This window comes from Bacillus rossius, chromosome 7 (assembly GCF_032445375.1).
Source record: "Bacillus rossius redtenbacheri isolate Brsri chromosome 7, Brsri_v3, whole genome shotgun sequence".
Lineage (NCBI taxonomy): Eukaryota > Metazoa > Arthropoda > Insecta > Phasmatodea > Bacillidae > Bacillus > Bacillus rossius.
Genome location: NC_086335.1, coordinates 57,585,436 through 57,612,344, shown reverse-complemented (window position 1 = coordinate 57,612,344; position 26,909 = coordinate 57,585,436). Strand labels below are relative to the sequence as shown.

Genomic DNA, 26,909 nt, shown 5'->3' with positions numbered 1-26,909 from the left:
GTCTATCCTGGAGGTCATTGAACCCGCGAATTTTTCCAGTCTCTACTCATCATTTCACAATGCATCATCGGTTTATTTCTGAGCATAGGCCTACTTGTGCTAGTCTGTTTGCGTTTCATAACCCCCAATACCGTGAATTTTGAAACATTCTGTGTCTCTAGGCTGCTGGGAGAAAAAATAAAAGTAAATACGAAATATAAAAAATAGGCTCAAGCCAACAAACTCTTCTTTCATGAAGAGCCTGCTCATGTAGTATTGCTAACATTAGTCATCAGTAAGCAGTTTTTAAGACGTAACATGAAGTAAAAAAAGGTAAAAATATTCCTATTTATATAGGGAAATGAGGTACAAGTCAAAACTTGACTTTTGGTTTTTACCCTTGGAAACCTAGATAGTCCTATATAGGGGAGACCGGGGCTGGTTGTAACAGGGGCAGGTTGTAACAGGGCGAATAGTTCCACGACCAGCCACAAGAGCGTATCATCGTTTCAGCCATCAAGGCACATTATGATGCCTTCAGTGCGAGTGGTAACACTGTGGCAGTCGGACGATTTCACTGGCGACAAGAAGGAAAAATTTGTTTTTGGACGAGGTAAGTAAATATTGTTTGTTTGACTGACATGCGTATTGTACGTAATGTATAGGGAGTTTAGAAAATGTCTTCGAGGCAAAATAATCTCCTAAGCTTTAGGTTCTGATATGTTTTGTTGGCATTGGAAACAAATACAAACTATATGGTAAAATTAAATGTGTTCTATAATGATGTCACATGGGGTAGGTTGTAACAGCGAAATTAATCTGTTACAACCTGCCCCACGTACTGTTACAACCTACCCCGTGACCACGTTTACCTAATTTATTGTTCCTTTTAAGTCTTTTATGAAAGAAAAAAAATACATTTTAAACGGTTTTATCTTGTAGATGTAATTAATAACTTCCAGTCAAATTTTAATTTCAGATGCGTAACTACAAAAGAAAAACCGACAAAGGAAAATATTCTATTGACATGTTGGAGAAAGCAGCTGAAGTTGTAAGAGAAGGAAGATCTGTTAGGCATGCTGCGAAAACGTACAACATCTGCCATGTGACACTTGGGAGGTACATAAAAAAGAAAAACAAACGTAAGTTGCATTCATTAATGAATTTTCTTAATTACATCTGCTTGATTTCTAACATAAATACGTCTCAACAATGGGTTGTAAACGTTTTTTATTGTATTAGTACAAAAAATATGGTTTTGCGTAGTTTAGATTTTCTTATGTGAAAACAGGAGCAAAATTAACATAGGCCTGTATGGTTTTTCTATTGTTTCAGGTTTAAATGCAGTCGATATTAATTTTCGAGAGGAGTGGAAACCTTTGGCTGGTTATTATGGGAACAGACAGGTATTTACACCTTTGCAAGAGATCGCTCTTGTTTCCTACATAAAAACATGTTCTGACATATATTTTGGACTCACTCCACGTGATGTACGTCATCTTGCATTCTTATGTGGGAAGAAGTATAATGTTCCCATGCCAAACACATGGAGTGACAAAGAACTAGCAGGTGCAGATTGGCTCTCTTCCTTTTTAAAGCGCCACCCAGACCTTTCCATTCGGACTCCAGAGGCAACTAGTTTGGGAAGGGCTTCTAGTTTTAATCGTGCCAACGTTTCCAAATTTTTTGACAAACTCTCTGAAGTTTATGATCGCCATTCTTTCACAGCTAATGACATTTGGAATGTAGATGAGACCGGGGTCACTACTGTCCAGAATCCTTCAAAAATCGTAGCAAGAAAGGGGGTAAAACAAATTGGAGCAATGACATCATCTGAACGAGGGCAGTTAGTTACTCTAACTGTAGCAGTAAATGCTGCTGGAAATGCTATCCCTCCTATGTTTATTTTTCCTAGGGTAAGGTATTATGATCACTTCATCAGAGATGGTCCAACTGGATGTATAGGTGCTGCAAATAAGTCTGGCTGGACTACGGAGGTAGAGTTCTTGCTTTTTCTTAAGCATTTTGTTTCTTGTATTCGTTCGAGCCCAGAGAAACCTATCCTCCTCCTTCTAGACAATCATCAGTCGCATTTAGCTCCTGACTGTTTAGATTTTGCCAAAGAAAATGGCATTGTAATGCTATCGTTCCCACCTCACTGCACTCATCGCCTTCAGCCACTTGATCGAAGTGTTTTTGCCCCACTCAAAAAACAGATCAATACGGCAATGGATGCATGGTTGAGGAACAACAAAACACCAGAGAGCACAGTTAAGCCTATGTCAATCTATGATATTCCCTCAATCTTAAAGATAGCTTTTCCCACTGCCACAACGCCAAGAAATATCCAACAAGGATTTGAGAAATGTGGAATACATCCTTATAATAGGGAAATATTTCAGGATGCCGATTTCGCTCCTTCGTTTGTGACAGACAGGCCTGATCCAGACTTAGCACCAAGTTGTTCACACGATGTGTTCAGGGATTCACAAGGAACACCAGTTCAATCATTTTCTAACTGTTCCCACACACCAGAGAAGTTTTCTCCAGAAGTGGTTCTACCTCTTCCTAAAGTCGCTCCAAGGAAAAGGAAAGGAGGAAGAAAGACCAGGAAAAGTGCCATTTTGACGGATACTCCAGAGAAGAAAGCCATTGAAGAAGAATTTGCGAAACGAGGAACACCAGGCTTGATTAAGATAAAAGGGAATGTATCACAAACGCGCATGCCTGCAAAATCCACGCCCAAACGTTCTCTAAAACGAAGATCAGCAGAGTGCAGCTCATCAGAGGAAGAAAGCGAGTGCTTTTGTTTAGTGTGTTTGGAATCATTCTCTACAAGCAAACCAGGAGAGGAGTGGGTTCGTTGTCTAAACTGCCAGTTATGGTCGCATTTTTCTTGTGCAAAAAAATCTAAAATGTATATTTGTCATAATTGCCAATCAGATGAAATCTCTGAGTGAGGACCACTGTTCATTTAATATTTGACAAACTGAAGTTAAGCAAGTGAAAAAATAATAATTTTTGTTGAAATATATTGTATAAGTAGTAATTTGTTATAAGTAATCCCAGTAAAAATTATATTTTACCTTGTAGTAATGTTGTTACAACCTACCCCAATGTGTGTTACAACCAGCCCCGCCTCGGGGCAGGTTGTAACACTTTACACTTCCGAGGTTTTAGATTTGTACAGAAAAATATGCTAGAGGAAAATTTATGTAAAAATTGTTTTGTAAAAGTAGAATAACTACTGAATAAGTTAGCTCAGTCAGAAGTGCCGTTTATGTTATCCATGATCAGATAAAAAATAAAATAGCGAAACTGTTACAACCAGCCCCGGTCTCCCCTACTATTTGGCATATCCTCGGTTTTATACCGTCCGTCAGGCTGAAATTACAGTTAAATTGTAGGTATTCAAACAGACTTCAATTTAACATAGCGATACGAAAATAAGAGTCTTAAAGAAGGCCTCCTCTTAAAAAAAAAACTGAGAATATTAACACAGACTCTTATGATATGAAAACGCAATCCAGTCATCTAGTATTGTTTAGAGAAACTGGAGAGCTCCAGGAAAAACAACGCGATTTGAAAACTACTCACGATTTTCTAGTGAGGTCTGTTTACGAAAAGCATTTAAGAATTCACTGAGGGCCGAAAAGTAGTTTCGATTACGGATTATTTTTTTTTTTAAAACTGTACTTTTAGAAGAGTTACAATAGCTAAAAGGCGTGTTTTCAGAGTAAGTTTCAAGCATAATAATTACCTGTACAGGTTATTGAAACCACGTGAGGGACTTGCAATAAAAAATCCTACAGTTGTCCTATGCACGACGAAAAGACTGCCCGCCAGTTCAAAGCTTTTCGCTTAGAGGCTATACCGCGCTAGAAACACCAGCGAGCGTCGCGCTTATGTATCATTCCGCCTCACCAACACAGATACACCCCTGATCAGCGGCGCCCTTAAACAGATATTTAATTAAATTAAGTTTGCCTATCATGCTTTGAAGAGAGAAGTGAAATATCAGGGAAGAACCCTAAGGCTTATGGTTTACATTAAACAAAAAAAAAAGTGTTTGAAATCCTATCCCGCAAAAGCCCTGAAAAGAGCAGCTGTGGGCGCATCGCTCCGATGATAACGCTACTTCACCTAACAACAGAGGTAGGGGTGGGGGTGGGGGGTGGGAACAACAAACAAAAACAGTATAATCTTTTTTTTTTTTTGCACACTTGTTCCGTCGAGCATGAACGCTCGCGCGGGCAGCGACTGATATTCCATTAAATCATTTTCATTTTGGCGGGTTCTTTAGCCCGGGAGTACTGTTAGGGGAAGAGGGGTCGGTTTTGTTTTCCGTGGGTGTTTCAAGGGGTGCGAGGAGGAAAAAGAAAGGGGTGTGGGGGTGGGGGTGGGGGTGGGATAACCCCCCTCCCCTCCCGCGAACCGCCAGCCCGCCTCATCAAGGAGCGTGGGAGCTTTGTGGGTGCACAAACAAAAGACCGACATATTTCTGGCCAGGATTCAATCAGGATAGCGTGGCATTTTTTTTCCTACGGGTTGAGCCTGCCGGCGGGAGAACGCGGTTAAAAAAAAAAAAAAAAAATTCTCTCCACTTGGCCGGCGCCCGGTTGGTTAAATGGATTATTTCATTTCCTGCGCGGCGGGTAAACACGAAGCCGCGACCGTGCGGATTGTTGGGCGAGGGGGGGGGGGGGAGGGGTGGTCCCTCGTTTCAATCAGCGTGATCGATAGCCGTCGAAGGGGTCCGGCAATCAACACGTGCGTCGGACAGGCGGCCACGTGATTGGTCCGCGCGGCGCGCCAAGAACGCTACACAGACGCCGCGCTTAAATAATTGTTCATTCGGGATTTCCGTCGCTCGGCTTATGCACAGAAACTATAGATGGGTCCGCCTACCGAAGGGCTTATCTTAGCTAGTGACGCGTAAGTTCCAGTGATATTTCGGCGAAAGATTTCGAGAGAAGCTGTGTGTAAAAAAATTAAAAAAAACTGTATCTTCACCCATGTTTCGCGTTGGTTGAGTTTCTTTCTTACTGTGTTAGAAATTACAGTCAATTTACGGAACTTTCCACGAAGAATTTAGCCCAAATAAACAATGAGTAGGGCCATGCGTATTTCGCGAAAAGAAACCAAGGCTAGCTAAAAGTTAAAACACTGTAGCATCGTCTGTATTACGTTATTTGGTGAGTTTTTTTTTTGACGTGACAACGTCTAATAAATTGATGAACGCCGGCTGCACACACGAAAAAGTGTCCCGTTATGCACATTGTCCCGTTACGCTCATTGTACGCTTGCGCCGCATCTATCTCTCTTCTACTCGATTAGAACAACCATCGATTTGACCTTTTGGAGGCACATTAAACTTGAAACACTCCCATTCGTTTCCTACTTTTCCTATCATCGTCCTATTCTTAACAGAATAACACAGATTGGAAGAAGTTAAATAGCAAACATGTATTATAGTTATAGTTAAAATAATCTCTTCGTTAAAGTAATAAACATATTTGAATTAATGAGTGCAAATAAAAGTAAATTTATCAATTAAATTGTAGATTTCATTTCACTCTTTTGTATCCATACAAAATAGTGATAATTCAATAAAAATGATACAATTTTATTCATAAAAGTATGCAATCATTTCATAAATGTTTTGTTATGACGTTGTCACGTTAAACTATCGTCCGTAAACCGACTTTACAGACAACCAATTTTTTTTCAGAAATATGTCAATTGTTAAAACACCGATCACAGTAAGTCAGTGCGGAAGCAAACGCATACTGAGTGGCTCGATCAAATAAGCCATCGCAGACGACCGCCAATCACAAGGAATAAACTGCTGGTGCGGCTATAATTATCTTGTTGCAGTCTAATAAGCGTTCAGATTTTTTTTTTTGCGAAAAATGCCTGCCCCTAACAATGAGTTCTTCGTAAATTCAAACAAATAAATCGCCTCAGTAAATACGCCGTATTTCCATTCCCGAGTTGTATGTTTCGGTCTAAAAAGAAGGCTAACACACACGTGGACAAAATAAGGGTGTTCGTACTGTAGACATAACCAATTTTTGAATGTTTTGCTAATATACAAATATATTTTGGATTCTTTTTCAAAATGAGTGAACTCGGTGTCCTTAATATACGAAGAAAGCAGAAAATTTATGAATATATTTTGATGATTTGTAACCATTGTTCTTCATATAATACAGGTGAAATTATTTAACAGTGTATACACGTCTACTCTCAGCACACGAACCACAGCAATTCTGTGCAGAAGTAAAAGTGTCCTTAAAAATGGCTTGGTTAAATAAGGCAATGGCTTCTTGTGCAAACGGCCGCCAATAACGAAGCAGAAAATACCGACGCAAAAATACCGTAAGCTAACAGATTGTTTCGCGGAAAAGTCACTGTCTCCAATGATGTGTAAAGGCTAGCGTCATGCATATTTGGCGAAAAGATCCCGAGACTAGCTGAAAGTTAAAACACTTTAGTATCGTCTGTCTTTCGTGATTGGGCGAGTTTATTTGAAGTACACGTCGACTGTTACAACACCAGCCACAGTAATTCGGTGCGGAAGCAAACGCGTCCTGAGTGGCAACGACTTCTCTCGCACACGGCCGCCAATCACAAGGAAAAAAAACGCTGGTGAGGATATATCTTTTTGCAGTGTAATAGGCGTTCATATTTTTTCGCGAACAATTATTCCTGCTCCTAGTGAAGGCATGTATTTTTCGCGAGAGAAAAAAAAAAGAGAGCTCTCGGTATATTATAACTAGAGACCGGAAAAATTCGCGAATACATTTCGCGATAGGCAAAAATACAAATAGTTATAGCTCAGTTCTGCCTCTGCTATTGGCTCACAACTCACCTGGATGACTCTGGGCCAATGAGAAACACCCCACCAAAGCTTTATCGAATCACAGGCTGCTACGCTGGAACGTCTCACAAGACAGCAGCCAATGAGTGGGTGGCATTTGACCGAGTGTACTCAGAACTATGGAGTTCATCCTGGAGGTCATTGAACCCGCAATTTTTTCCGGTCCCTAATTATAACACGTTATCCCCGCTCTAACAGTTACATTCTTGTAATTTGCGGCTGTGTGCAATATCAGCTGTTTCCTTATTTGGCCTGGCCATTCACGCCTCGCTTCCGCGCTGAGTGGCTGTGATTCGTGTGCTGACAGTGGGGGTGCACCTGAAAGAAACTCACCCAATAACGTACCACTAGGGGCAGGCATTTTTCGCGAATAAATCTGAACGCTTATTAGACTGCAACAAGTTATACTCACACCAGCGGTTTCTTCCTTGTGATTGACGGACTTCTACGAGAGAAGTCGTTGCCTTATTTGACCGAGCCACTCAGGACATGTTTGCTTCCGCACTGACTCACTGCGATTGGTGTTGTAACAATCGATATTGACCTGAAAGAAACTCACCCAATCACGAGGCACAGACGATGCTACAGTGTTTTAACTTTCAGCAAGTCTCGGAATCTTTTCGCGAAATATGCATGCCCCAACGAAACATACACGACGCTACAATGTTTTAACACACCGCTCTTCTCGAAAACTTTTCGCAAAAATTACATGCCCCCAGTGATGCGTAGAGGTACGGAAATTCCGCGGATTCATTTCGGGCGCAAGCTAGAATGCAAATATTCAAACTCTCACACTGTGTTCATGATTGACCCGCAGTTATTGGGATACGCCCTTTCTACGACCGCGAATCAACGAAGCCTAGCTAGGAGAGAATTAAGTGATCCAGGTAGCGCCAACTACAAGAAATCGTTCAGAAATTAGCCAATGGAAAAGTAAAAGTTGGTTGATCAAACATAAGGCGCTGCATTTTTGCCTGACGGGAAACGAATTCTTGAAATTTCCGGTTCTCTAGGTCTCTAGTGATGCGCTATGATAAGTGCACAGAACAACGGTGTTTCTAGTGCGGTGTCGCTTCTAAGCGCAAGCAAGGTAACCGTCATGCTTAGGGCAAATATGAGATTTGAGCGGTAACCATAACATTATATAGCGTAGAAATGAAGATAAAGGTGTATTGCAAGTCCATTCAGTGCTTTCAAGAATCTGTGCTGGCAGTTTCACAACTGAATATTATTCTGAACACTACCCCCACTAAGATATAAGGGCGGAACCGGTTAGAAGAAAGACTCCACACACTATAGTATAAACAAAAGTCACTGTATTTTGTTAGTTTGTTTAACATTCTGTCCAGATTGAATCAAGTTTGAACGAATTAATATATATATTTTTTAAAAATTGTATTATTAAATTATAGTAATTTATCTTGTAGGAGGGAGTGTAAAAAAATTACTCACTGCCCAGCGAAAATGTCATGCAAACGTAAATAAGTACGTGCGTGTCACCAGTTAAAAAACGCAAATTGCCAAGGTCCCTAGTAACAGGTCTCGCACTGTGGCGGAGGCTACATCACGGGTAGGGGGGCGGGGGGGCTGTGGAATACGAGGCGCGGTGTCTCTGCCAATATAATTTAAAAATTTTTTGAGGAAATTTTGTCCCGTGGCCGGACGCACAAACCTCTGGACACACTCGGACGCCATATGAATATTCGTTTTCATTAGCCGAAGAGCCGGCTCCCCCACATGACCCCCCCCCCCTCTCTCTCGCTGTACCTGGCACAGCGAGCCTTATGGCGAATAAAGGAATAATTCCCATGGACGGGCCGCGGGGAGTCGGAAATCTAATCAGAGAACCGGCGTGAAGTTCAGGGCAATGGGACAGGAAAAAATGGGGGAGGGGTTGATAGGGGGGGAAGGCTTAAGGGAGGGAGGAGGAATGGGTGAGTCGCTTTTGTCTCGCGTCCCAGCACAGCAGCACGTTAATTATTCGACGTGAAAGACAACCATTCCTGGAACGACGGAAGCTCGCGTGCGCTCACCTACCGCCGAATCGCGTTGTGTGTCAGAGAAGTATATGCCCTTTTCCTTCCCCCTTCTCCGACAAGTATAGTCCTCATGGCCGTAGAGACCTGCAAAATTCGCGGATTCAATGACGTCCATGATAGACTCTACTACACTCTACACACTCGGTCAAATGCCACCTGTCCATTGGCTGCTAGCTTCTGAGTCGTCTCGACTGGGTGACCTGTGATTCGACACTTCTTTGAGTGAGGGTCTCTAATTGGCCCTCAGTTCTCCAGATTAACAGTGAACCAATGACAGAAGCAGCACTAAGGTATAATTATTTGAATTGCAGCATATCACGAAATGAATCCGCGAATTTTGCAGGTCTCTACGTCATGGGACTATACTTTTCGCGGATTCATCTCGAAATATGATAGAATCAAAACACGTTTTTCTTCGTGCTGCTTCTGTTATTGGAGAACAGTTTATCTGGAGGACTCTTAAGCCGGTGAGGGAAAAAAAATTCTACAAAAGAAGTACAGATGAACAGGCGTCCCAGTTGACATGCCTCACAAGTCAGTAGCCAGTAAACAGAAAGGCAGTTGCCCGAGCATGTATAGGATTGTGGAGTCTTATCCTGGAGGTCGTCGAGATCGCGAGTTTTTGTTGTCAGCTGTCTCCTGCGTGGCTGCACCGAAAGAAAAAAAAAACGGGTAGAGAACGGTTGTGCCACTTATCGGCACTAGTCATTTTTTTTTTAAGAAGTTATTATTTTAGAATTTGTTTACTTTAAACTACTGTTTCATCTTTTGGGCATTTTAACATTTACCCGGGACTGCAACCGGACAGTTTTCGTCCTTAAGGGGCCCGCCCAGTCAGAGGTGTATCTGTGTCGGCGAGGCGGGATGATAAGCGCGACGCTCGCCGGTGCTTCTGGAGCGGTATCTACTCTGGAACTGGCGCGCAGACAACACGTTCTTTTTAACTCTTCTAAAAAAAAACTAAAAAAAAAAACTACGGAAACAAAAAAAAAATTACTTGTCGACCACCATCGAATTTTGAGACGCTTTTCGTAAGCAGGCTCCACTCGGAAATCTCAAGCAGTTCAGCGGCGACCTTCCCGTATAACTAGAGACCGGAAAAATTCGCGGGTTAAATGACCTCAAGGATAGACTCCAATATCCCCTACACACTCGGGCAAATGCCAACTGTTCATTAGCTGCTGACTTGTGAGTCGTCTCGACTGGGTGGTCTGTGACTCGACACTTGAATGAGTGAGGGTCTCTAATTGGCCCTCAGTCCTCCAAATTGCCAGACGTGCTCGAATTCGGGCACTAAGTCTGCACCCGGCACCTGACAAGAACCGCCTATCGCAGACTGAATGTGCGATTTTTTTTTCGGAATTTATATAGGGGCAGGCATTTTTCGCGAAAAAAAAAATCTGGACGGCTATTCGACTGCAACAAGGTATACCCGCACCAGCGGTTTCTTCCTTATGATTGGCGACCGTCTGCCAGATAAGTCGTTTTTATATTTGACCGGGCCACTCAGGACACGTTTGCTTCCGCACTGAGTTACTGTGACTGGTGTACTGACAGTAGACACGCACCTGAAAGAAACTCAACCAATCACGATATACAGACGATACTACAGTGTTTTAACTTTCAGCTAGTCTCGGGATCTTTTCGCGAACTATGCATGCCCTATCTATATATATACTTAGACTTTTTGATTGCAAGTGTATGGCACTGGAATGCTACGCTAACTTGCAGGTTCAGTGATTTTGTTTTATTTCCGCGAAAAAAAAAAAAAATCTGTTCGCTTACTAGACTGCTAATGCGGCATTCCTGCGTCAGTAATTTCTGCTTTGTGATTGGCTGCCGTTTGCAAGAAAATCCGCCATTGCCTTATTTAGCTAGAACGCGCTTGCTTCCGCACAGAATTGCTGTTGTGGTTAGTATGCTGGGAGTGGACATGTGTCAACACAGGCAATATGCACAGCTTATGTCAAGAGTAAAAAAAGAAATCACTTGGCCCTAATCTATAGATAAGCCAGAGCATGACCCCCACATTCGATCACGGGCCCTGGACCCGGGATCGGAGACGGGTCCCCCCCCCCCCCCCAAATTTTACAGTCACGTGCGTACACTATAATTGCATGGTTATTTCTTACCTACACTCTTTTTTAAAATGTCACTTAACCTAAATACAGGGTATAATTGTGGTTACTATTTTATAAGGTTTATTTATAAAATATCCATTATAATTTTTATAGTTTGTAAAAAAAAGGGGGGGTTGTCTGTAAAGTCGGTTAACGGACGATAATTTACGCAATAACGTCATATCAAATATTTTCAAACTGCTGCTTTTAAAAAAGCCCGCCTCAACCTGTTTGATATTATAGAAGATTTTTCTCGCACGGTGGTTGGCCGGTTCTTCTTGCACGCTCGACTCAGGCGTTAACGTGACAATGACTCATGCTTTTTTCGTGCGTGCAGCCGGCGTTCATCGATTTATAAGACGTTATCACGTCAAACATTATGATTAGAGACCCGTGAATTTCGCGGATTCAATGACCTCAAGGATAGACTCCAATATCCTCTACACACTCGGGCAAATGCCAACTGTTCATTGGCTGCTGACTTGTGAGTCGTCTCGACTGGGTGGCCTGTGATTCGACACTTCTATGAGTGAGGGTCTCTAATTGGCCCTCAGTCCTCCAGATTAACAGTGAACCAATCACAGAAGCAGCACTAAGGTATAATTATTTGAATTGTAGCGTAACACGAAATGAACCCGCGAATTTCACGGGTCTCTAATTATTAAATATCCATTATGTTTTTTTTTTCGAGTTTGTAAAAAAAAAAGGATAGTCAAACATTTAAAACTAAACAGGGCTGGGCCCGGGCTACCTCCAGCCCCACCCTTGCGGGGGCCATGGGTGTAGAGATGAAGGAGCGATGGAGTAGGAGTGGCAGGCTGGTACTGGACCAATGTAAACATAGAAATGTAAACACCGGCCCCAGTACCCCCATAGGCGCCGCCATCTTGTCACGTGGGGGCCGCCATCTTGTCACGTGGGGGCCGCCATCTTGTCTCACGGAGGCCGCCATTGTTGTTGACATTGGTCCAGTACCAGCCTGCCACTCCTACTCGATGGGGGTAGGAGGGGGCGCACCTTGTACTTGTCGATGTGGAAGTTCCTGAGCAGCGGATCATAGAGCAGCTTGTCCGGCTCCACGTTGATGGGCGACTGGCGGCGGCCCTTGCGGCACAGCGGCCACTGCGGGTTCATGAAGCCCCAGAAGCCGGGCCCTGCAACCACACGGCGAGAGGCCCAGCGTCACTCCCGGGTCCAGGGGCGCAACAACTAAATTTCCAAAAGGAGGGGGGGGGGAGACAATATACCTTCTTATAAAGAATCATCGATCCCCCCTATTGAAGCGGGGGGGGGGGGGGGGTTCGGGGGTCATCCCCAGGGGAAAAAAAAATTTGTATTTCAAGGTGGAAAATGGCGCTATTTAAGCTGTTTTCTTATCTAAAAATTGATTACGCAGCACATTTTTTTTGGGCCCCGTTTTCCCCCACTTCAAGGTTTCAGAGGGGGAGGGAGGGGGCAAAATACCCTTGCCCCCCCTCCCCCTGTTGTTGCGCTCCTGCTCCCGGTGTACACTCACGTCCAGTCTACGGGGAGCGCTGTCTGCATATCATACAGGGATCTTTGAACTGGCGAACTTCTTGAAAGATTTGTGCAATGGGTGTGCATGACTTTATGTAAGCTTTTGGACATACACCATTGCTAAGCACTTTTTTCTGTAGAAGAAAGCTAAAAAAATACTCAAAAGACAAAAAAACACAAATCAAGCAAAATAATTGCTGTTGTCAACAGGAGATAAACACCACATACTATTCCATAACAGGAATATGGTCAACAAACAAAGAAAATAAAAAAGAAAAATGGACTAAGAGAACGAAAAAACCCCCACAAAGGATGACAGCACAAACATATTGAACCCCAAAAAAAATTAAGCACAACAGTTGAAACGAGACAAAAACACGACAAAACAAACACAATAGTTTTCCAAAACAGAAGAGAACGAAAAGCTATACTTTTAACCATAACCCAAAAGAGTATTCTTGGTATATTAACAAAACATTAGAAAACTGCTTAAGTCTACAGTAAGAACAATCTTATTTTGTCGATGTGTGTCTTTGCCTTTGTTTATAATGAAACACGCAACTCGGAAGTCGAAGTACGGTTAAGTTTACACGAAGATCTTGTAATTTGAAATCACAAAGAACTCTTCGTTTGTTTGAGTTAAATTTTTCGTTTGAAAGTCCCGTACATTTACTGTCATTGTGAACGACGTAGCAGCACTTCCTGCGGAAAAAAAAACATACATAACCAGGGGGGGGGAGGAGGAATAAAGGCGTAACCCCCGTTACTCCCACAGGAGGAGAGGTTCGCGGCGTTCCCGTAGACAGGGATAATACGGAAAACAGGGAAACTCAGAGAATTTAAGAGGTGTCTAATAAATATGAAACATAGGGGAAAATCATGGAAATTAAAATGTGTCTTTCTATACGTGGACAATAATTGGGAAAAATCAGGGAACTAAAAATGTGTGTTGTAAATCTAAAAAAAAAAAAACACACACACAGGGAAAACTCAGGGAATTTATATGCCATAAAATTGAAAGGAAAAGAAACTAACAGTATCTGTAATAATTTTTATTTTATGTGGAATGTTAATATCTCTAAACCGCTTTACATAGAAATCATAGATTCTTTTGCCATTAATTTGTTACTGATATATTTTAGTAAAATTAAATACCTATTAGGTAGTAAATGGAAAATATGATAAAATCAAGAAAATAGGCTGAAGTAAATCATTAGGTCATGTCAAGTTTCTTGAAACCTGGCATCTTACGTGCAGGCTGATAACCCGGAGAAAATGTTAGTATTTGGATTTGATTATAGCAGTCTTTGTTCGTCCCTAAAGGGTTGTGAGTCACATGGGACTTAAGGCGATGGGACCTCCATGGTTATGGTGGGCTCCGAAACATTTGGGCGGGGTCTCGATTAAAATACTCACAAATTTTAATCTGGGCATCTCGCATAATCTGGAGAGTAGTTTTTTAAAAAAAATCAGCCCATTAATTTTGTTTGCTCTTGATATTTTGGAGGTGAATTCAATTTTAGTACTTCAGAATACTTCGCCCTTTGACTTAAAATCAGAACGAGGGTTTTGGGAAAGTAGTCTATCGCTCCTTGGGAAGGAGTGAAAGCCCACAGCATTTTCCCGAACGTTTAGATACATGTGCAGTCTGTCCTAGAGGTCACAAACCAGCAAACGTTTCCTTTCCCTATTTTTTTTCCTGTTAAGGTCGTGTCAAATAGTACCATAGTGCAATCATCAACGAGAAGCTAATGCATAAGTGTTGCAAGTCTACTTTGCTACTCATGAATCAGCGACAGAATCATGGCTCCATACACATAAAACATTTTTCTGTACTTTTACAAAAGATTCCTTTGGAAATCAGTTACCAAGAAATGAAAATATTGAAATTTTTACAACACATTGCTAAGGTTATTTTTGCATATATAAAATATTTTTTTTTTTCAAGATAATACTGAGTGTATATTACAAAACTTGGTGCTTAATTTTATATTTTAATTTATGTTTTATTAAAGAATATAGTTTTAAACCACGAAATGATAATCGAATATTTAATAATTGGACTTCATTTGGTTTTATTATGCTTAGGGGCAGGTATGTTTCGCAAAAATCTGTACGGCTATCAGACTGCAACAAGGTGTACCGCACCAGCGGTTTCTTCCTTGTAATTGGCGTCCGTTTGCGAGAGAAGTCGTTGCCTTGTTTTAACCGAGCCCCTCAGGACGCGTTTGCTTCCGCAATGAATAGCTGTGATTGGTGTTGTTACAATCGACATGTGCCTGAAAGAAACTCCCCCAATCGCGAAACACAGAGGATACCACAGTTTTTTTTTTTACTTTCAGCCAGTCTCGGAAATTTTTTCGCGAACTACACATGCCCCTAATTATGCTTATTAATGTCCGCAGTTGATACTGGAAAGCTCTTCAGGGAACGGTTTACAAATAACTTTAAACTGTTGGAGGTACTGAGATAACAGAGAGCATAAATGCCTGGTTAAGCATCCGGGCATTTTGTAGTGATACAGTTTTTTTTCCATGTAAACGTACAAAATGAGGGAAAAAATCTGTAATTTTAAATGAATATTTACGTTACATTTACAAAAAAAAAAAACATTACACGGTAAACGCCGGCTGTGTGGGGGCACTTGCCACGTTGTTGCGCGGGCATTCCAAGGGTCCGGGACGCGTTGAATATTTGAAGAGAAGGCGCGCGTGCCAACTGCTTCACGAACGCGGCAGCGGCGGCGAGGAAACAAAAGGGCGTACCGCGCCCTTAACGAGCGCGCCGCGGGGCACTCGGAACAGCATTTGCCCCGCCGGGGGGGGGGGGGGGGAGGGGCTGTTTGCGCGACGACGACTAAAGTTTTGCCGTCGCGATGCGTGGACGCGCGCGCGCCGCCAGCAGGCGGACTCGTCATCAATGCCTGGTTAGAGAACTGGCTCCCTTCAACGGCAAGTGACATTCCGAACACTTGCGGTTTTTTTTTTATCGAATAGTAACTTCTTGGGGTAAAATTTCAAGGCCGAATTTTAACGCGACGTTTTCGTGAAACATTGTGTTCTTTTTCCTAGCATAACTAAAAAAATAAGTATATTTAAGGAGGGGTCATGGTTATGGAGGAGCCTAAATGCGTCTAAGGCAGAAGCATAAACGATTTTTTTTCCTAACCTAACTTAAAGCTACAAGTGTGCGGGAGAGGTCTGGGTAGGGAAGACTAAGTGCGTCTCAGGCCGAAGCCTATCTCTTGAGCGGGCTCCACGTGGCGGCGTGCGGCTCAGGTTGAAGCCACCTGGCCTGCTGGCATCTAGCAAGGGAGGGCAACACAAAGGGGTTGTGAGATTATTTTTTGGAGTAATAATTTCATTAGTTTGTGTTTATTTAGAAAATTGTCTTATTTCTCTCTTTCTCTGTCTCTCTGCCGATTTACCCCTTACGATTTACTTACGAGTCAAGGTTTGAATTGCCAAAATAAGTTTCACTTCTATCACGTGTACGGAGTTACACGCGCTCTTTTTATTTTTCCACCGTCTTCAATTGGACCACGTTGGTTTTCGACAGATCCTGAGGTCCCGTCTAAACAAAAAAAACTAGAGACCAATAAATAGTCAAAAACTAGAATCCAAAACTTTCACACTCTCACACCGTGTTCATGATTGGACCGCAGTTATTTGGAAATGCCCTCCTACGACCGTGAACCAGCGATGTCCAAATAGGAGAGAAGTAAGCCAATCTGGTAGAGCCAATTAAAAAAGATAAAATGTATTCGCTAAGAAATCAACCAAATATGAGTTGAGCACACCTATGAGTTTCAATTCTACCGTGAGGTTAGAAGAATCTGCGAAATTTCCGGGTCTCTACCACTAAAAATTCAAGCTATATATAGGGCTTGGAAAAATTCGCGGGTTCAATGACCTCCAGGATAGACTCCACAGTTCTCTGCACACTCACGCATATATCGCACTGTCATTGGCTGCTCACGTGTGAGAACGTTTCAACTGGGTACCGTACCTTCTGATTCGTCAATCTATTGGTTGAGGATTTTCTGTTTGGCCCAGAGACCTCCAGGCGAACTGTGAGCCAGTTGCAGAAGCAGCATCAAATTGTATGTGTTTTAACTATAGCTAGAGACCTGTAAAATTCGCGGTTTCGCTGGCCTTCAGGATAGACTGCACATACCCCTGTACACTCGGGAAAATAACGCAAGTTCATTGGCTGCCGACTTGTAAGTCGTCTCAGCTGTTTTGTCTGTGATTCGATCCTTCTTTGGTTGAGGGTATATAACTGGTTGAGATTCGTCCAGATGAACATTAAGCCAATAGAAAAATTATCTAAGAGGTATATGTGTTTGAATTCTAGCCTATCACCGAACGAATCCGCGAATTTTGCAGGTCTCAGCTTATCGCGAAATCAATCCGCGAATTTTTCCGGTCTCTGGTTAGATAGGGTAGAATTTATGTCATCAGGGGCGAAATGCTCTATTATTTGCAGGAGGGAGACGGTTGGGGTCACAGTATTACCTTTATCATTACCGTTTTAAGGTTACGATTTTGCAAAAGCAATACAGAACTGCGTAAACTACCACGTTGGCATCTGTGTTGGATGGCGTGGACCAAAGTTCACAAAGCCAAAGGGAAACTTAATACTAATAACGGTTTGATGGATTTTAGCAAGATGAGCAGTATTTAAATAAAGTCTTGGTGAAAATAATGTCCAAAGCCGGGATTAAGTATTCTCACGAACGAATGAGACACGGGCCACTGACGTCACGCGCGAATACTTTTGGGATTAAAGCGGCCTGGCCCCGCCACGCCTCCTGCCTCCACGCCCTCTTTCTCAGCGTTGTTATCTATTCCTTAGTGGCCCGAGAATTCCGCGTGGAGTGGCGTGAATAAGCGTCATTATTCTGGATTCTTTGAGCTTCGGGACGGCCCGGGATGACGTGACACGTCACACCCCCTCCAGTCGGTTCCAGAAAGACTGCCGAGGGACAGGTGTGAGGTAAGGGGCGAACCACTGCTGAGTCTAGCTCCAGTGAGGAACGTGAACTGTGGACTTGACAGATACCTAGTGATTTGTGAACAGACATCAAGTGTGTTGATTTAATTAGTGATGTAAATAAAACTGTACACAAATAAATTGGGCTATCCTCACGAACCCGTTTTTCCCACTCGTAACAGTATTTTTTTTTTCAATTATTTTTCGCCGTTTCATTATATATTTTAAAATTCTGGTCTGCATATTTAATGATTCTACAGTCTACGTAGCTGCTCCGGGAACGAATTCTCGCGGCGGGCGCGGAAACATGCGTGTGATTCGCGTCATATATATATATATATTAAAAACACACGCTCGCCAATGTTTGAGTAAGTTAAACGTTGAATTGTGTGTCCTGAGTTTCGTATCGTAAGTGTATTTGCAACGTGAGTGCTCACGAAATTGCTCGTTACCGAGGTTTGATGTTTACACATCTGTGACGAGTACCGAAAGACTCTGTGCAGCATATATCGGTATTCGAACCCGGGTTTCACCGTTGTACATATGGACTACGAGGAAGGGTTAAGATGAGGGGGGTAGGGAGCTGACGTTGAGTGGCGCCATGTCGCGCCAGCCCGCTGGGGGCGGGGCGGAACCTCCTGCCGCCGAGATCGTCATTAGGCGTGGGTGTGTGGGGTGGGAGTGGTAAAGGGGTGGGGGAGGTACGCGGTGGGGGAGGGCACCTGCCAATCTCGCGCCCGCCGATACGATTAACGCTCCCTCGCGCTCGGGAAAGACAGCGGCCCAAGCGACGAAGCGCCCGTCGTCGCCGGGCGAAATTGTTTTCCCCTGCACGGATGTTGCTTCTTAAGGGGCCCGCCTCGTCAGGGGTGTATGTGTGTTAGTGAGGCGGGATGATAAGCGCGACGCTCGATGGTATTTCTAGCGCGGTATCGCCTCTAAGCTCAAGGCTCTGAACTGGCGCGCAGTCTTCTCGTCGTCACAGGATAACTGTGAAATTTTAGCGGTGACCGTAACATTACATGGTCGAGAAATGAAGATAAAGGTGTAATGCAAGTAAGTCCCTTAAGTGCTTTCAAGAATCTGTACTGGTTGTTTTACGCCTAAAAATTACTCTGAAAACAGGCGTTTTGGCCATTTTAACTCTTCTAGAAATACAGTTTAAAAACCTGATCCAAAATTAAAAGTACTTTTTGGGCCTCAGCGAACTCTTAAATGCTTTTCGTAAGCAGACCCCACTCAGATATCTCGAGTAGTTTTTAAATCGCGTTGTTTTTCCTGAAGCTCTGCGCACCGTATGTGTGCCTGGGTAGGCGGGGCCCTTAAATGGGGTTTCTACCAATGATTTATGTTGAATCCATAAAAAGAACATGTCATCAATATATTCTGCATTGTTTTATCAATTCAACGAGTGCTTTTTTTTTTCGTATATTATCTCGTTACAGTGATGGTGAACTTTCTTGTGTGACAAACTAGGTACTGTGGGATTTGAATCGCTAGTGACTACGAGACCAATAACGCGTCAAAAATGGTTGAGCCCACAACGAATAGATCGTGTCCGTGACGTTACCTCACCAGTGTAGACGCATGCCTACTTTGTGTAAAGTTATAATAAATATAGTTTAAAAAACTAAAGAAACATGCTTTTAAAGATTATCAAACTAAAAAGTATGTAAAGTTATAATAAATATAGTTTAAAAAACTAAAGAAACATGCTTTTAAAGATTATCAAACTAAAAAGTAAAAAATAATTTTAAAATTAAATTTATGACAATAGTATATAAGCAATACTAGTATAAATGAGAAAAAAGCTTGAGGCGCTTTGTGCCATATTTTTTGAATATTAAGCGCCTCAAGCTTTTTTCTCATTTATACTAGTATTGCTTATATACTATTGTCATAAATTTAATTTTAAAATTATTTTTTACTTTTTAGTTTGATAATCTTTAAAAGCATGTTTCTTTAGTTTTTTAAACTATATTTATTTTTAACTTTTTAGTTTGATATTCTTTAAAAGCATGTTTTTTAAACTATATTTATTTTTAACTTTTTAGTTTTATATTCTTTAAAAGCATGTTTTTTTAGTTTTTTAAACTATATTTATGTATAATTATCATAGGGAAATGAGTTACCGACACTACCTATTACCATCTGAGATAACTATTTGGAGTTGCAACGTCACAAAGAAATGGTAAAGTCTCTACGAATCATTTGCAGTTAGATGTATGGATATAATATTAGAATTTACCGGGGAAAAAAAACATTTTTTTTTCGGCGTGGCCGGGAGTAGAACCCACGATCGCTGAATCCGAAAGCTGACGTCACAGAAGTCGCGCGCCTTAGACCGCTCGGCTAACGAACGTAATTAAATGGGTGGGACATTTTACAGTGATGAGTCACTCACTCTTAGTCGAAAGAGTTACAGACGGACAGACAGAGTTACAGACGGACAGACAAACATACAGGTGAAGCTAATATAAAGCATGTAAAATGGTGTAGCGTTAGAAAGCATTTAGCTAGGACATTAATTCGGGTGTCGTTTGTGAAAAGCTAGCGGATCGCTACTAGGACCGAATGTGAGACAATAAAGTTATCCACCGGATAGAACATGAAAATCGGTATTAAATTAAAAATTACAAAATAATAAAGATACCGTCTCACATGACTTTTAAACATGCTCGGAATTATATGAAACGTAATTCAGAAGAAATCTCACGCCGAAAGGAATTCAAAAAGCCTAAAAAGTCCAGTGCTGAGAAAATGCATGCAAGAGCTATAGCAGCGTCGAGAAAGAGATGAGAAATAAGGCTCTCAGTGTACAATCTACAAAAGAAAAAAAAACTTTATCTATTATTTATAATAAAAATGTTTCTCAGCCCAACTTCAAAGACATACACTAGTTTTGGGAAGCACTTTAGACCATAAGTCATGTTTTCAACTTATTTTGTCGTAATAAACGGTCCTGTTCAGACTAACATCGTATGTGGGATTTGTCGTAACATTTTTCGGTTTTAGAAAATCATTAATAAATTTCCAAAAATTTGGTTTTTCCCAAAATTAAATTATTTTTTTTCTCCAGATTTCCTGGAAAACTAAATTATTTTATTACTATACACCACATCCTATAGCTAAAGAGTTAAACGAAAAAATTCTACATACAAATAGTAATTTAAAACGTTTACCAAGCAGTTATGCCTTATTATTTTATGCTAGGGTTGGTTCATAAATTTCCTTTAAGTTCTTAAAATCGTTAAAAATTCATTTATTGAATTTATAAAACCATTTATAAACAATCTCAATGGAAAACCTAATAATTAAGAAAAGTTTAGTTTTAAAGCTTGGCTTCACATGTAGCGTTGGATTTTCGCTGTATATAAATAGTTGCTAATTCTAGATATTTATGAAGGAATGTTTATGTAAATAAAATGAAATAAAGTGAGTAACCACATCATTAATTGACAGGCCATCGTTTTAATTATTATTAATATTTGTTTGCCTGGCCATATACAAATATGAGATAACAATGAGATGCCAATAGCTAATAAAAAAAAGGTATTTTGCCTGTGCAGTGTAATTTCAACTGAACAAATGCAATTACGTGAAAGTTCAATAAACGAACATGGCATTTGAAGAGGAGGTTTAAAGCCTTTTTATTGTCATATAAAGTGCACACCTTCCTGTGCACCTCTACTTCTGCGCGCGTATGTCGTGTGGACGACCGCCGAGTGTGCTAGCGACTAGTTCACTAGGACTTGCACACTAGCTAGTTCGCCTTAGGTATGGTTCTAGTTTACACCATATATCATTTCGTCGGCTCACTATCAAAACCTCGTAAGTCTGAATTTTGTGACTTTGGGGTTTCAGATGACTTTTGTTCATAAATTACTGACACACAGGCCTGTAAAACCTCCAAAGTCAAATTATGAATGCAAGGACATCTATCGGACTTAAAGTGAAACCTCCTCATACCTTACGTTTTCTTCATTTTATTGTTCAATAACTTCTATGTCTGAAAAAATAAACTAACAAATCATTTACGCAATGTATTTTCTATCTTTATAATCAAAATCACCTTATTTTGACATTTTAAATTATTACAGCATATCTGTATTTTCCATTATATCTCAAACAAAATGTTTTTTTTTTTTGCCTCTCCTGTAAAAACTTGCGTATTAGACTTAGAAGCTTTTGATAGTACGCTGACGATTTGGGACTGGAAAAACTCGTGGGTCCAATGACCTCTATAAAGAACTCCACAGTTCTATACAGCCTCAGGACAACGTTAGTTACCCGCTCGTTCATTGAGTGCTGTCCTGTGAGACGTCCCAACGAAGTAGCCCATGATTCGTTACAGCTTTGATTGTGTGTTTCTTCTCATTGGCCTACAGTTGAGTTGTGCGCCAATAGAAGAAGCAGCGCAAAAGTATTTGAAGTTTAACCTATCGCTAAATGAATCAGCAAAATTTTCCAGTATCCATCTATCACACACGAGACCAGCTAATGACTTTAGTATCTGCTGTACATGTACAGATACATGTGCGTTAATTGTAGTTATGTTATCTCTAGCAAAAGAAACCCAATTAAACCAAGAAACATGTCGAAATGTTATTTTTAATATAAACCTAAAGTAAAAAAAAAAAAAAGGATTTCTTGGCGAATTCATAAACTTGCACAGTCCATGTTGTTCTCAATGTTTCTAGTGTGTTAGCTGTCTACTTCCTTGCTCACACTTTATTTTTATAGCGCAGAGCGACCTACGACGTGACGTTGCGCAGATGGGCGCCATCTGGTGTGATGGACGTTTGGTTAGAATTTCGGGTAAGGCGTGGGCGTGCATGACGTTTTTTAATCATAATTTTAGACGAAGTTCAACTTTCAACAAAAAAACAAAACAAATCTGGTAGGTGAACTATCACAATACAGGAGCAGCAGCAAAAAAAAAAAAATAATAATAAAATTAATTTGTATGAGAGAGAAAACTGAAATGATTACTTTTAAGAAATAACAACCGTACTAACATGTATTGCAACTTGGTCAAGGGAATCAACATTTCCTTACCCCTACAGTAGGTATAAGATTTGAAAATTACAGGAATTCAGATGACTTATAGGAAAGGAAAATAAAAAATAAAATGCCACGGTTCAAATTAAACGAATAATTTAAAGAAAAAAAAAACAATATCAAATAATCTTCTGTGCCAAAATATTACAATATTTGAAAGAAATCACCATAGGTAATTTTTTTATCATTAATAATTTCCACTCGAACTTTACTCAGCTTTTTGTCATGTGGTACGAATAAACTCATATGATGCCTCATTAATTTAATTGTTTATACTATCTAATTACACGTTTTATCATTAAAAACCATGAGGTATTATTTAAAATATATAAGTTTTAGTTTAAATTTCATATTAAATGTTAAAATACACGAATGTGCTATTTTTGTTAACGACACACGACTAAATAATTCAAAAAAACAAACAAATGTTTTGAATACAGCAGGAATGTAGCAGGAATGCCAATATTCACTAGTGGGAAAGGCGGAATGAAAATTTCCCACGCCCGGTCAACACACCAGCATCCCACGCACGATCTACCCCCAGGCTTTTACCGAGAAAAAAAAAACACAGCGCGTATAACTGCGAAAAGGTCGGCGTTCGAAGGTTTCCGCGGATAAAAATATACTACAGGCTACATTACACAGCAGATGCAACTTTTCCCAGTTGTTCCGCCCTTTCTCTCGCTTGAACCCATAAATAATATTACAGAGATGCTATTTAAATCTTCATGGTCAGGAATATTTGCACGTTAAATTGTACAACTGTCTCAATAAGTTGGATTTTTCAAATTTTATCTACGCCACAATGAGTTCGGTATAACATCGAGATTGACAACTTCATTATTTCCAAGGGCCAGGCGTAATTTTTGAAACTAATCCGAGGGTCTGATATGTTATGAATTAATATTAAATATACTACAACTATTTATTTTATTATATACGACAACAAATAAATACAATAGACCAATGAGGTCAATGGGCTAGGATGCTGCGAACCAATGCCGTTATGAGAATATTTCCTAACATGTTTCGGATAACGGCATCCTGACCATTAATGGTCGAAATATGGGGTACACTGAATACATTTTTAAGCGGTATCATTTTTTTCAGGGGTAAAGATTTTAAAATATTTATGGGTGTTAATTGTTATAACTTTTAATTGATAACGAATAAATTTTATTTTACTGTAGTATGGTTGAGAAACAATAAGAGTGCTGCCTTGAGAGCGAGAGAGTAAGTATCTCATGTATAAATTATGTTTTCACCATTGTGATGTTGGAGTGTACCAAAAACGTGCAGAAGGCAGGATACAAAGAATTGACAGCGAAATAGTGAGTTAGTTATGTATTCTTTGGTTCTTTATATGAACATAGAAAAAATATAAGCAGAACATGCCAAACAATTTATATGTATATTAAATTAAACAATTAACAACAGGGTATAGCAGGCTTCGCCCCTATTGACTAGAAGTACATAACGCAATAAAATAACAAGTATACCTATAATACCCCGGTGCACCACGGGTGTCGCACATGAACTAGATGCTGTTCCCTCACTGACTTGGTTAACATCAAAACCACCACAATAAATATAAAATACAAGAAAAACTTAAATGACAATATCACTTATTTTATATATATATATATAAAATATTTACCACCTTTCACACAATAAATTAGGTGCTCGGTTCAGTTAATCTACTAATTCAATGTTTTTGGCAAATTAATTACTTGTTGCCTCAAACTCTTCCAGTCCAATTCGAAAGTTCATGATAATCAGTCAGTAAAGAGAAAATATATTTACAATATATTATTATAATAGTTCACAGCCAATTTTATTGCCTCACAAAATACCCTATCGAGCACCTGACTAGACACCTTTCTAAATTGACATGATAAACATAGCTACATAAAAATTTATAACGTTATAAAAATTACAAAAAAAAATTACAATAAAATCTCATTAGAAAAATACACAGTGCGCATAACTCGCATGAAGGGTACAAAATATTAACAATTTCCCTCCAAAATAGGTAACGACTAATTCCAGACTTAACGACGTAGTTACTTGCTGCTGTGTAATCCAAAACAAAAAAAAAAACTTCCTTCAAAAATATTACAGTTATATCCAAACGTTATCTCGAAGGTGAAAATAACGGCGTAGCATAGCCCACAAGGTCTACCCAGCGAAGGTCCACAGAAGGTCCATCTGACGTAATCTAGACGAAAACTAAATATCAACACTTACAGTTTGTCTGTTGCCATCTACTTCCGGAGATATCCAATCAAGAAGCCTCAAAATCAAGCATTTACACTTCCTCGCAGACAAGCCTCAACCGGGCTGAAGGAGGATCAGCAGCACGCACGGCACCATTTGACATCCACGACATTAGCGACTAGGCTCACTCGACAGAAAATTAAAATTCTCAATTTACTAAAAATAAGTTTTTTTCTCCTCATTGGTAATAACTGCGTAGAACACTGCTGCACTCGAACATTGTGTAACCGACGGAGCAAAACCTCCCGTAACTTAAGTTATTATATTCCACCAAGGTTTTCCAAACTTCCACACAAAGTTACAGCCATGGATTTTATTACGCAGCCACTCCATCGGCAGGAAAAATGTAACCCACTCAGGCCATGGCTCGTAGCAGACAGACACTCTCCAGAGAAAACTCGTCAACAACCCAGCGCGCCACAGGTACCAACCTCAAAACACCAAAAGGAAAACAAATGACAAACGCAGACACCGCGTACCGAAAATTGCCGATCAGAGCCTGACAAGCGCACGAGCGGCTCTGAAACGTGCCCGCGCTCCTAGATCCACACCGGCCAAAACACCAAATCTGAGGTTACGGCTCGCGCCGCCACGCGGCTAACGGTAAATAACACCGCGCCAGTACACAAAAACAAACGCCACCAAATGTGACGTGACACACACGTCACAGGAGGAATATTGGAAGCAGTCGTCGAATGTTACTTTCTCCTCTCACCGTCACAACGAGGCGTCGGGTGGGGTCACCTTCGATCTGAAGAGAACAACTAACGTACAAGATTTGTATACATGTCAGGCACACGTACGTCAGTCAAATCGATGAAATACAAACCAGTTGAAATGTGAAAATTGTTTTTGTTGTTTTTGTAAATGGAACATAAATATTCATTCAGAATCACAGATATGAGTAAATTCATACATTTACATGTTCGCAGTAACACTTGATTCGGGTTCTTACTCAGACAATTATTTTTTTTTGTTGTCCCGGTATCTCCAATAGTTTAAGTTATTTGTAAATCGTTCCCTGGATAGCTTTTCTGTATTAACTGCGCAAATTTATACGCTTAATAAAGTCAAGTTATTGAATTTAGATTATATTTTCCATGTTTTAAAAAAAAAAACTACACTTGAATGAAGCATCAATTAAAATATAAGAATTGTGAGCCAATTTTCGTTAGAAATACTCAGTATTTTTACAAAAAAAATTGGTTGTCTGTAAAGTCGGTTTACGGACGATAGTTAAACGTGACAACGTGATGAAATGATTAGATACTTTTATGAATAAAATTGAATCATTTTGTTGAATTATCACTATTTCGTATGGATACAAAGAAGGAGTGACATGAAATCTACAATTTAATTGATAAATTTACTTTTATTTGCACTCATTAATTCAAATATGTTTATTACTTTAACGAAGAGATTATTTTAACTATAACTTTTATATATGTTTGCTATTTAACTTCTTCCAATCTGTGTTATTATGTTAAGGATAGGACGATGATAGGAAAAGTAGGAAACGAATGGGAGTGTTTCAAGTTCAATGTGCCTCGAAAAAGTCAAATCGATGGTTGTTCCAATTAAGTGGAAGAGAGATAGATGCGTCGCAAGCGTACAATGAGCGCAACGGGACACAGCGTAACAGGACAATGTGTTTAACGGGACACTTTTTCGTGCGTGCAGCAGGCTTTTTTCGATTTATTAGACGTTGTCACGTCAAAAGGATTCATGTATGAAAAAATATAACCTGGAAGTCAGTGCTGTAACTTGTAGCGAATAATTTCCGTTCCCATTCCCGGGTAGGGGCTGTGTCTGTCAGCGGCTTCATAACAGCATTTAACTTTACTGTTTATTGAACACCACATGACCATTCACCACGGCTCCGACCACAGAGGGCATGGGCCCAAAAGAGAAATGTAAGTAGATAAGTCCGAGAAATAGTAAAAAAAAAAAAAAGCCATATAGGATGCGTGGTACTAGTGAACAGAATTTAGTCACTGAAAAAGATGCTAAACATTTAATAGCAATAATAAATATATA

At 40.4% G+C, this 26,909-nt stretch overlaps 2 protein-coding genes across 3 annotated transcripts in view; one reads left to right on the top strand and one right to left on the bottom strand.

The window, feature by feature from the left end:
* Positions 1–26,909, bottom strand: part of LOC134534113 (carbonic anhydrase-related protein 10) — a 477,139-nt gene that overhangs the window by 186,182 nt on the left and 264,048 nt on the right. For both annotated transcript variants that reach the window (XM_063372174.1, XM_063372175.1), the window contains exon 3: positions 12,039–12,175. In XM_063372174.1, the coding sequence (XP_063228244.1) occupies positions 12,039–12,175 (137 nt within the window). The remainder of the gene's footprint in view (positions 1–12,038; positions 12,176–26,909) is intronic.
* LOC134534112 (uncharacterized) lies at positions 413–3,316 on the top strand. The gene is made up of 3 exons (XM_063372173.1): positions 413–592; positions 959–1,121; positions 1,315–3,316. Exons 2-3 carry the CDS (start codon positions 959–961, stop codon positions 2,937–2,939), a joined length of 1,788 nt encoding a protein of 595 aa, XP_063228243.1. The 5' UTR covers positions 413–592; the 3' UTR covers positions 2,940–3,316.